Source organism: Rhamphochromis longiceps, linkage group LG1, assembly GCF_057381845.1.
Source record: "Rhamphochromis longiceps isolate RC_006_pf linkage group LG1, R_longiceps_female_GT1.1, whole genome shotgun sequence".
Taxonomy (NCBI): domain Eukaryota; kingdom Metazoa; phylum Chordata; class Actinopteri; order Cichliformes; family Cichlidae; genus Rhamphochromis; species Rhamphochromis longiceps.
In genome coordinates, this window is record NC_140557.1 from 42,527,032 (window position 1) to 42,539,065 (window position 12,034).

The 12,034-nt window shown below is 40.9% G+C and overlaps 1 protein-coding gene across 1 annotated transcript; it reads right to left on the minus strand.

Annotated features, from left to right (window-relative positions):
- Nucleotides 1-2,885: 2,885 nt before the first annotated feature.
- fgf4 (fibroblast growth factor 4) lies at nucleotides 2,886-11,131 on the minus strand. The gene is made up of 3 exons (XM_085409941.1): nucleotides 10,727-11,131; nucleotides 9,617-9,720; nucleotides 2,886-7,710 (listed from the first exon to the last, which is right to left on the minus strand). The coding sequence occupies exons 1-3, from the start codon at nucleotides 11,010-11,012 to the stop codon at nucleotides 7,519-7,521; spliced, it is 582 nt and encodes a 193-aa protein (XP_085266067.1). The 5' UTR covers nucleotides 11,013-11,131; the 3' UTR covers nucleotides 2,886-7,518.
- Nucleotides 11,132-12,034: the final 903 nt, after the last annotated feature.

Consider the following 12,034-nt stretch of genomic DNA (forward strand, 5'->3'; position numbering starts at 1 on the left):
AACAAAAAAAAAAAAAAAAAAATAGGGAACCACCCCTCACGCTCGACCTCATGATGCTTAATCGACGTAATCAACCTTAATTTGATGCAGTGTGAAAAAAAATGCACAGAAATAAATTATTTTTCAAGAAATATTAAATAGATTCAACATCTTTCTTCAACAGAGCTGCAGACTGCACAGATGGTACCTTCCCAAAGGAAAAAGTACTGTAGCTTACTAGGGTATATTAGACTTAACAGTTACTATATACAGTAATGGACTTCTATACATTTTACATCAAATTTAAACTTTGGCTGTCAGATAATTATTTATTAAAAGCTCGACATTTTAAATGAGAATAAGAAAGAAAAGTATGTCTTTGTGCCCCCTTTTCCCTGTTCATGCCCTATCGGCCCCCCTGGCTAAACTTTGCTAGATCCGCCCCTGCACAGTTACAGCCGTCAGCTACGTAGAAAAAGATCCTGGAGTAGAAAGTAATATTAAATACATTCTAACAACAGCTGATCAAGCTTAAACGTGCTGCTGTTGTTCAGCCGCTGGTTTCCTCTTTCTGGTGCAAAGTGGGCCAAAAACAAACAAGAGAGACGGACTCACGACAGAAAAGCCGATCAGCTGATCACTGATCAGTTTCATGATTGAAGTAGCAGCAGGAGAGGGAGGGGGAGGCAGTCGCTCCATATATCGCTTGTTAAGCTTAACATGGGAATGCTTTACAAACATTCAGAGATGGACTTACACACTTGCTTTACTTCTCTCGGGATAACTCTGTCAGAGATGAAATGCCGGGTTGGTAGCGAAGCTCCAAATGCTCAACCAGACCTGGCACGTCACAGCCGCTCTATCACGTGATGCATACTGCTTCGATGTGCTATGGTTATGAGGCGAATTACGCCGTGTCGCAAGTTTTGTGAGGTGCTTTCGTGATATTTAATGGATCGGATTACATTTTTTATTTCTCTCTGATATCCGATCCAGTAATTTAGGTCAGTATCGGACCGATACCGATACGTAATATCGGATCGGTCCATCTCTAATCTCAACTGGCCTTTTTTAGATGATCACTGGAAAAAGTGAGTTTCTATATTTCAGTAGGGCCATATAGTGTAGAGCAGGGGTGTCAAACATCCGGGGTAGTTTCATATGTCAGTTGTTAATGGCCCATCGGTATGTGGGAGCCGAATCTTCAGCCCTTCTGAGAATCCATGCAGGCAGGTGTGGCACACCATGCAGCCAATCACAGTTTTATTTTTCAGCCATTTGCCATTGTGGAGGACAAAAGATTTCAAAACTTGTCCAGGCCTTAAACCCGATGTATGTAAGTTCAGTATTGAATATTACATACAATAAACTATATCCAAAGTGTCTTTGACTGGCAGAGATACAGAAATGTCTACATGTAGCACAGAACCATGGCTCAGTGTGAGTGAGTCTCACAGGCCTGAATGTGCACTTGAACCCATTTATAGTTCTTAACTTGTTTGATCTGGTGCTCACCACAAACAGGCACAAGCAGAAATGTTGGACTTTTACCTGTATTTTCACAAGTTTTACAGTTTTTCCTACTCATAAAAACCTCACGGTAATAAACAGTTATCCTGTTGATCCCCAATGCCTGAAAGGGAGAACATGTGGTTTACGTAATGTACCGCCAGATCTGTTAGTAAAAACATAGAATTGTGTGGTATCCACAGAAACGTCCAAAACTCTTATAAGACCACAAAACAATTTCAAGAACCACTAACGGCTAAAACTACAAATGATTAAAGAGCAGGTAAAAAAAATTCCACGAAGCATGGATCGTTCACCTGAGGGCACGTACACGGACATACTGTCAAACGCTGAAAGCCGACATCTTACAGATTGTGAAACTGCAGGTTTCGTTACTCTTGGACCAAAACTCAACTTATTACACACCAGTCTACTGTTGTCGGCCTGTTTCTTTATTTTCATTTTTTAATTTTTTTCCCCAAAATGACCTCTGACAAGAAAGCCTAATTTCGGCTATGCAATACCGAAGAAATATCAACTGTCAAACATTTACCCCAAATTACAAAACGACCCTCTGTAACATTATGAAAAACCGAAACGTTTCTGTTTTTCACTTTCTGCTATAGAAATGTCTGTTTTTTATGACTAAGAAAAACAAACAAACTGGACAGTATGGATAATGAGCTACCAGGACTTTTTCTGTAATTTTACACATTTATTTCTTACAATTTACGTCCAAAGGGTCGTGCTGACAGATTTCTTCCTTTGTCACAGTTAAATATGTAACTTCTTTACACTGACAGAAAGGAGAGTTTCACTGCTCCCGCCTGCTTAAGATCAAAGTGGGCTGTGGGTCTGCGATTTAAAATCAGTTTGACACCCTGGTGTAGAGCTTTTAACACCTCTAGAAACAAATAGGATTTCGATAATATTAACAAAAAGGCAGAAATTGCCTGGAAAGTAGAAATTAATTCCTGTATTTTACCGAGGTCTGCAGTTTAATTCAGCGTTACCACCCAATCATATCTCCACTTCCTTTACATTGTGTGATAAAGGTACTGTGTTATTATTGATGGAGCTACAACGATCTGTTGATCATCCCTGACCTAGAACATGGCAGTGCGGGAGAAAATGAACTCCTTTTTAACAGGAAGACAATTTCAGGAGAACTGGGCTAGTGGTGGTTATCTGCTGTGAGCAGTTAGGGTGTGTGAGGGGAAAGAGAAACCAAAACAAATGAGCACAGAGGCCATGAAAATTAAACAAGATGAGCCACAAACTACTGCAGAGAGGAGACAAAATGTTATGTTTTATGTACTTGCCCCACAACATGGATACACGCGTGTAATGCCATGTCATATATACATACTGCATTTTTATATGTGAATGTCAGATTGATCAAAGCTTATTATACAGTACAGACAATCATAAACTTTACATTTAGGGGATCGGGTTTCCCCTTACGGTGGACTTTAACCATGTGTACAGCACATACTGTAGTATACTTTATTAAGTCCTGTATAAAACCACAGGACATCGGATAAAAGTAGGTTGACTCAGAATCAAACGTAGTACAGGATCATGTCATCATTTTTTTCTGAACAGTGGCCCAGAAGCAGCACACAATCACAGATCACCAGTTTTGTACTTCATGATAAACCAGTTTGAACAAAGAAATCCAGTCCCAAAAGCATAATTAGTTACATCTGAATGGATTGAGCCACATTGATAAAATAAGAATAAAAATAAAAGCTACTTTAACAGTAACGTGCAAAGAAATGTGGGGGTTCGGTTGCTTTCGACCATAAATAAAATCAATGCATCTTTCTGTAATGCCTCAGTCTGAGACAGGCCACATGTCCGCATTTATATTCAACCTGCTGTGAGCAATTTGCATACTTTAACCAGAGTTTACAGTGCTGTGAAAAAGTATTTGCTCACTTTGTACTAGCTGCAGGCTGCACTGCTGTTGCTTGGATAATCAAATGAGCAGGTGGGACAGAGGGATGGCCCTAGGTTAGAGACACAAGGCAGAAAGGTATTTTACTGTACATATAATGCCTGCCATGCAAATCAGTGATACTGGAGAATACTTAACCTAGCTGAGAGCAACAGGCACAGCAGTATACTTGTTTAAATCACTGCTGTCCAACTTTGACATCCAAATGGATGTCCAAACATCACACTGTAACATATGTTTGAGGACAAGCAGAGAGTGGCTTGGTAGTTTCTATACACTTCTTTTGAAGTGTAAATCACAGCGATGCTGCAGTGCTTCGGTCAGTCTTGGGATTAATGCCTGTTTCCAGAGATCAGGACATAAAGCCACAACAGACACAGTTTGCATAATATTTGCCTGAACTATTTGCAGTAGTTAGCGTGTGCATTCAGTGTGACTCTACCATGTGCTAATCAAGCGTAACTTCTACTGAAGGCTCCGTAACCCAGTGATGAAAATGGTTCAATCTGAAACAGCAATCAGTTGGCTACAGTATGCGCCATCGTATGTGGAATGTTGAAACTGAGATTTCAAAGCTCTCAACAAAGAGGCTGAATGAGAAAACAGGCAAGAGAAGAAAAACTAAAGCAAGTAAGAAGAGGTCGCCTTTCGCCTTTCTCCTCTGTGTTTGTTAAACTTGGTTAATGATGTTTGGTGACGTTGTTCAATGACTGCATAAAAGTGAACAAATTAAAAGCACCTTTTGGCTTCAGGCAGTATCCACCACACCACTCAGTTGCTCTAAATCTGACCCTCCCCCCTGAAAGGAATACCAGCACCTTCAGTTACTCAGAGGTTATATTTACAAAATATATAAAGAAAAATATAGGGTTACTGGCCCTAGCATATAGTACAGTCCAACAGCTGTCTGTAAATATTTCTTCCATGATTATCCTTTCTAAAAGTAAATCACAGGGTAAAGATAGCTGGAACGTGACAAGGAGCAACTAGGACAACATGACCAACAGTGCTGAGCTGCAGTCAACTACAGGGACATAGAGAGACAGAGACAAATGCAAGAAGGACAGGGTTTGGCAAAAATAGACACAAAACTGAGCCAGGCGGGACAGCTAATGCTACAGGAAATTAAATCAACACCTGAAAGTGGTCGTTGATACAGAGGAAAATAAAAGACAAATTCACTTAAAGGAAGTAGAGATTGTTCCAGAATAGCGACGGAGTTTTTCAGAGCATTTTCTCCAAAATGGATGGATGGAGAGAATTTTTTTCTTTTATTAGCACTGCATGTGGAAATAACAGCTGGTGAAATGCACCAGAAAACCAACCTCACTACCTCTTAATCTCACTTGTACTCTTGTATCTTTGTTTAGATTACTTTAATAAGCTAAGGTGTACAACATTGTTGGCCTATTTGTGGTTCACCTGATGCCATTATCCCAGGATAACATAAATTAAACCAACAGCACATATGTTGGTCAGGGAGCATCAGGCGTGCTGGTTGATGAAATTTGCTGACTTTAAGCTAAGCTGAACTAGCTAGTTCAATTGCTCCACTAAGCTAGCTAGCTAGCTGCAGTAAGCTGAACTAGCTAGCTTAGTGCAGCTAGTTCAGTTGTTGCACTAAGCTAGCTAGCTAGCTAGTAGGCCCGCGACTGACTGTCACTGACTAAGCTGAACTAGCTCACTTAGTGCAGCTAGTTTAGTTCTGCTTAAAAAAATGAAAGGAGCACTTTTTAATCCAAGTATAACATCAAGTTAATTAAACATCTGGGACGTTGATCTGGCCAGTCAAGTAGCAGAGGGAGGTGTTAATCAGATTCAGCTGCTTTGGTGTTAATAAAATTAACGACAGGTGCACTAGAGGGGCAACAATGAGACAACCCCCAAAACAAGAATGACTGGAAGGTTTATCCCATTAGCAGTACCGGTATCTGCTCCTTTGTGCAAGGAGGAACAGGATGAGCACTGCCAAGGCTACAAATTGACCTTTCAGCAGGCCACTGGTGTGAATGTCTTTGACACACAATGAGAAATCTACTGGTAGGCCCCATGCTCACTGTCCAGGACCATGGATGGTTTGGGGAGGCATATCCATGGAGCAAAGAACAGGCCTGACTGCCATTAGGTATCAGAAGGAAATCTTTGGACACATTGTCAGACCCTACACTGGTGCAGTGGGTCTGGGTTCCTCCTGGTGTATGACAGCACGGCTGTATGTGGTGAGAGTATGCAGGCAGTTCATGGAGGATGAAGGAATTGATGCCACCGACTGGTTCCCACGCTCGCCTGACCTAAATCCAATAGAACTCCTCTAGGACGTTTTGTTTCAGTCCATCCAATGTCACCAGGTTGCACCTCAGGCTGCCCATGAGCTCAGTGATGTCCTGATCCAGATCTCGGTGGAGATCTTTAATCTGTTATTAGTAGCACATTGTCAGGCATGCATACACGCACATGGGAGCCATGCAAACTACTGAGTACCGTTTTAGGTTGCTGCAATAACATTTCGTCAAAACGGACTAGCGTGCTGGATCTTTTGTTTTTCACTTTGATTTTTAGGGAATGCAGACCTCTGTATGTTCATAATTTTCATTTTTATCAAACAATCGGGCATCCTTTCATTCCTAACACATTACCCAGTCCATATCAGCATGCTTTTTTTTCCTATTGACAGCTGAAGTGTTCCTTTCATTTTTTAAGTGGTGTATTTACTAACAGTAGATTGGCATCAATATTACTATCAAACTTTAAAAAAGACTGTAAAGTTTTACATCATCATACATAAAATAAATGTGGAAGAAAAATGATTTTAAAGAAATACTTTTACACAGTAACTGTAAGTGACAATTACTGGAAAGTACTTTTTTTTTTTTTTTTACCTGAGTTATTTTTCATTTATAAAAGTAGGATAGTCTTGACATACAGTATTAGTGGAGACAAGAGACTGACACTGTCCTTCACTGTCCTAAACCTATCAGAGCTACTCCTTACTTCCCTTTTACATATCTATCAGACAACTACATCAGATAAACAATAGTCCTACTGTGACCTCTTCTCAGAGTTCCCAGAGTGGTGAAGAGACCTTAAAGTGTTCTTTTGCATTGGTGCTGTTACGCACCAGGGCAAGAGCAAACGCATGTGCTTAAAAGAAGATCGGCAAGTCTGCATAAAAATGCAGTAAAGGACCTTGGTGTTGAAAAGAGTTTATTCAGGCACTGCCCTTGCTTTTCAGGCAACTATGTGGTGAACTTCACTGCTGCTTCCTTTGCTGTTCAGGCACACTACTCAACCAGTTAGCTTTCAACCTATGCACAGTGTCATCCCCTTTGGTCTATGTGCATGCATGCTTTGGTTGCATACCCAAAATCCTTCACTCTGCGTAACCAGATGCCCAAACAGACACAAATGCAGTATCATGAATCCCACTTCAATTTCAGCTTTTTCACTTTGCCTTTAAACCTCCATATTATCTACTAACATGACATCAAAGAGGATCCCTCTCTCTCTTTGCGACTTATAGATCTCACTGAGACTGACAGCACAAAAGTTCAGAGTTCATCCCGCTGGCAGAGCTATAAACAGACCAGAAGTGGTTGATAGGGTCTTAGACTCTCCCCTCTTTCCATCCTCTCTCTTCCTTTAGTAATATGATACTGTTTCAATTAGGGTCCAGTGCCTCACACAAAGAGTTGGAGCATTAAGCAATCAGTGCTGTTTCTCACACCAAAGAAACTCGTTTGTTTTTTCAAGCTTAGACAGAAAAAAGAACATATTAAAGCTCTAAATGTTGTATTTTGCTGTTCCCTTTTCCTGTGTCAGAAAAATAAATAAATAAATTAATTAATTAAAAGCAAATCTTCCAATGACAAGAGCAGCATAAATAACACATTTTACATCTCCTACCAACAGTGAAAAAGACTTCCTAAATAGAAAATAGCTTTCAGGCACAGATATATAAAAAATGAATATATACATAGCAGAAAATCAAATATGATACACTTGCATAAAACTTGGAGTGAAAGTGCATCTCATGTTGGAGTTCTTCCCGAATCTCAAAATTGAGGTGAAGTCTATTTATGAGGCCAGTAGATTCTTGGCAAGAAATGTGTCACTGTCATGGCGGGTGACACTCTGTTTCCTCGTTTTGTTTTGCCGTTCTTACTCAGGCCGATGAACATCCTTGGGTAGGCAACTGACTCGTAAGCATTGTAGTTGTTGGCAAGGAGCGTCTCTCTGAACTTACACTCGTTGTTGTAATGTAACTGAAAAAGAATAGAGATTATTGGAAATGCTGATTGTTTGAAGGCAGACACAAAACAAAGATGTGGGGACATTTCTGAGGGTGTTTCAGTTTGCATTGTTCATTCTGATCATTATCAAACAATTGATTTCTTTCTGACTGCAAGGCTGTTATTGTGCAGGAGCTATCTCAGGCAGATTTTAGACAAAAAAAAAAAACATTGTGAAATGATGAATGATGTGAGTGCTACAGGACTCGGGACGCCAGGGTCTGATTGGTTCATTTTTGCTCACTGGATTGAGAATGATAAGGCGCTACATAACCTCTGCAGTGGAGAGTTAGTTTTAATCATGCCATTGAGTTTTTCAATTCTTATTTAAACTTATATGTTAAAAAACCACTTTGAAATGCTATAACACTTCATCTATTTAACTCAGGTGGAGGACTAGCTTTTATTTCACTGTATCTTACATTCCCCTCACAAACGTTATTGGGCTGGTCATTGTACAAACCCATCATTTTACTATCTAAATATTTTACCTGGAACAACAATGATAATAAAAAACAAAATAAGACGTTTTTTAACAACAGCTGGCTTGGTAAAGGAACCATCCTTAGTCCGGATGGTTTGTTACCTTTATACTCAAAATTTATGTCTCTTTCAAGTTCCTACAGTATCAAGACAAAACAATGACTTTTTTTTTTTTTGATGAATTGGTGCATTTAAACATTTAGCTAGTCCCACAGGTAAACACACCATCCAAACACCGTTTATGCTGACCGTGAATGCACCTTCATCAGCTGCAAAGCATCCAACAAAATCATCAGAAATACTATCAGCTGACAGTCTGGTACCTCCTTTTGGAACAATATTGAAAACATTAACTGGAATTGGTCATGGCTTTTATTGAGAAAGCACCATCAGCAATAGAAGCCGGAGCTGGGTGAGCTGTGTGTGTTGGATAAAAGTCAGAATCAAACAGTTCATTGGACTTTTACACTAATACGATAAATGTTTTCATGAAAATGTATCTAGAATACAGTTTTTTAATATTTGGCATTAAAATGGGCTTTTAAGAGCAGCTATGCTGCACGTTGCTAATTATAAATGTTAACAAATAATTATAATTTATTTTTATTTAAAGCTATAAAAACCATCTCTGCACCCAAGGTGTATTTATTTGGTTACTGTAAACCTTGAGCATCACCCCTTTTATACTTATTCCCTGTTGTATGTGAACAGTCTGTAAACAGTGACTGTACCAGTAAACAGTAAGCCAGGTTTTATTTTAATCTTTTCTTTATCAACATATTTCATACTACTTCTGTCTCACCAAACTAAGCAAGTGATGTTGTAGGATAAATATGACAAATTAAAAGATAAAAAAAACCCACCTTAGCCTATGAATCCTACAGTTAAGGTACCCCGTGGCTCTGTCATGCATTGCATTGGCATAATCTGGGTCTACTTGTCCTGCATCTACTTAATAGATGGATGGATGGATGGATGGATGGATGGATAGATCTTTTTGAAAATAACAATGCCTCCATCCCTCCAGTGCAGGCGACTTGAAGAAAGGCTGTTAACTGCATGTGTGCCGATTCCAATATTTTAACCAATTACATTGTTATTAATTGATTATTTGAATAAATTATATTTTATTGCTTATCTGACACTGATTTCAATACAATTTTTCAATTAAACAATTATTAGACTTTTTAATCCTGGCCAGAATGAACTGGGTACGTGTATACAGCAGCTTGGATTCATGACTTCAGAATCGCTTCATAAAGCCGGACATCAGAGCTGCATGATACTAAGTGTGTGTGTGTGTGTGTGTGTGTGTGTGTGTGTGTGTGTGTGTGTGTGTGTGTGTGTGTGTGTGTGTGTGTGTGTGATATAATCAGAGTTTTCGTTGTGCACTCACAGATCCGTACAGCTTTCCCCGTCGGTTCATGGCCACAAAAAGTCCGCTGCGAATGCCCAGCAAGGTCACCACTCCTCTCTCCACCGGAGAGATCTGCAGGAGACCTGAAGACAAAAAGTAGCACACTTACTACAACACGCCGGTGTGATACCCCGCGTGCTACCCCGCGCGCGCGCTCACACCGACATTACTGCTTGTGTAAGGAAGTGAGCTGGATGGTCAGACTGACATTTGAAATTTCGGTAAACACATGTTTGAATTCCAGAGAAAACACCTGGCACATTGTGGCGCCCCTGATCTTAATATAAGTTAAAACACTAACAAATACACTCCCTTTAAATATATGTGATGTCATGTCAGGCTGAATGAAATCCAGCTCTGACATTTTTGAACATAACTGAATATTTTCACCTTGAGAAATGACAGTGAGGCAAGAAGTGTTTGGAGCTTGGCTCACTACCCTGGAACACCCAGCGCTGAACAGCTCATATCTGAAAAGGTATCAGAAACACGCGAAGGCTAATCGGACGCCAGCTGATGCGTTTCCTCAGCAGGCCTTGACAGGCTGCTGACCGACTGCGTCTTTTAGTTCCATGTATCATTTTAAAGAGTGTGTCAGAGGTTTCCAGTCCTCGCTTGGGTTTTCTGTAAATATATGCAGTGTATATGTAATGTATATCCCTGAGGTTTTACGCCTCGTCTTAGAATAGTCACACACATAAAAACAAGCTTTCACTGTCTTGTCCCCGCGAGTAAACAGAAGTTAGTCATTCTTCGTGTCTGCAAATGATTTTAAGTTGCACGAGCAACGGCCCGCAGGCTGGACCTAACTTTAGTTCCAGCCTTTAGGTCACAGCAGCACAATCCTACGCTCCAGATGTTGGTACTGTGGCGTGGGTCAGACTATACACGTGCGCGGGTCTGACGGATCAGGTGTGTGGCCCCGTTTTATTCGCAGTTAGAGAAAATGCGATCAATCATAAGTCAGCTGAGGTGACTGCTTCCTGTTCTAAGAACTTCTTCAGTCGTTTCTCTGGAGTTGTCTTTGCTTTTCGTGTTCAACCACAGAGTCAGAGCAGTGAGGAAATAAAGTATCAATCGCAAACTTACTGTAACGATGTTCGTTGTGTACTCCCGTTATTCTGCCATCTGGTAACACCTGGATGTGAAAACCGATCCCCACGTTGCAATAGAGCCGCCTCAACCTCTTAATGCCCAGGAGGTAGTCGCTGTCCCGGCCGCTCTCCTCCCGCTTCTCCCCCTGGATTCGAGCGAGGGACCGGGAGTAAAGGGCTTCCCAGCGGTCCGCCGTGCCGTTCAGGCCGGGAGCGCATCCTGCCAGTCTGCCAACCAGGCCAAGCACCAGGACGGTCCGCAGGGCGGTCAGAGAGCCCATCCCGGCTCCGTCTGTGAGAGCAGCTTCCCAGTGTTCGACTCTCCAGTGAAGAGAGAAGAGCGAGAAGCAGAGCGAAGCAGGCAGCAGCGCCCGGGAGCGACATTGATCTGCATGGACTCGGCAAAGCCAGACCTCTATATTTATACCTGCATACACATTACATCACTGCTCCACACTTAGTAAAAATCCACAAAGTACTTCTTCACAGTCAGCCGCACCGAAAGCAGGGCTTTATTCACTTCCAATAATGGCCTCGTTATCTCCGCGCACAATCTTTGGAAAATAAAGCAATAAAAGCTCAATAATGACCAAAAAACCTCTTTGTGCGAGCCTTTCATTATCAGCAGCAGAATATCATAATTTATGTATGGGAGGATGTAAAATAGGAAACCGCCAAGTTAACACACAGGAGACAGTTCTATAAATGAACAATAACAGGAAAACAACACAGGTCCAGTTCAACCGAGTGGAAAAAAGAGCGCCAACTTAAGACTGCTACTAGGAAATCATGTCCCGGACCCTTATAGAAAACAATGGTACGAATAAATACAGTCTGTAGTATGATAAGTATGCTGTCATTGTTGACCAAGTCTTTATTTGACTGGAAGCGCCTGTGTGGTTCGTTATTAATCCATGCACCACAGCGTCTGTGTTCAGAATTAAATGGATATTATGAAAACGTCAGTGAAGTTGGACTGGATGGACTGTTCACGTGAGCATGAGCAGCCTTGTGATGGACTGTGTGGAGTGTTGTCCCTGAATTGGATAAGGAAAGGTCAGGAAATACTTCCAAGAAGTTTACAGTTTTCCTAAAAAGCCTTGAGGCTGTGTGTAAGGATTTTATTCAGCTCTGTTCGTTGAGTTCAAACCGCCAACCTTAAAGAGTCGATTTTTGCGTTTGTTTCACTTCTTTTTAGAACTCACCAGCTGACATCATGGCACAATTTCTCTGATCTGACATCCTTGACACTCTTTCAGTGCATTGCTCTTCTTTTGTTTCAGTATTTCATAAGTGTGATGAT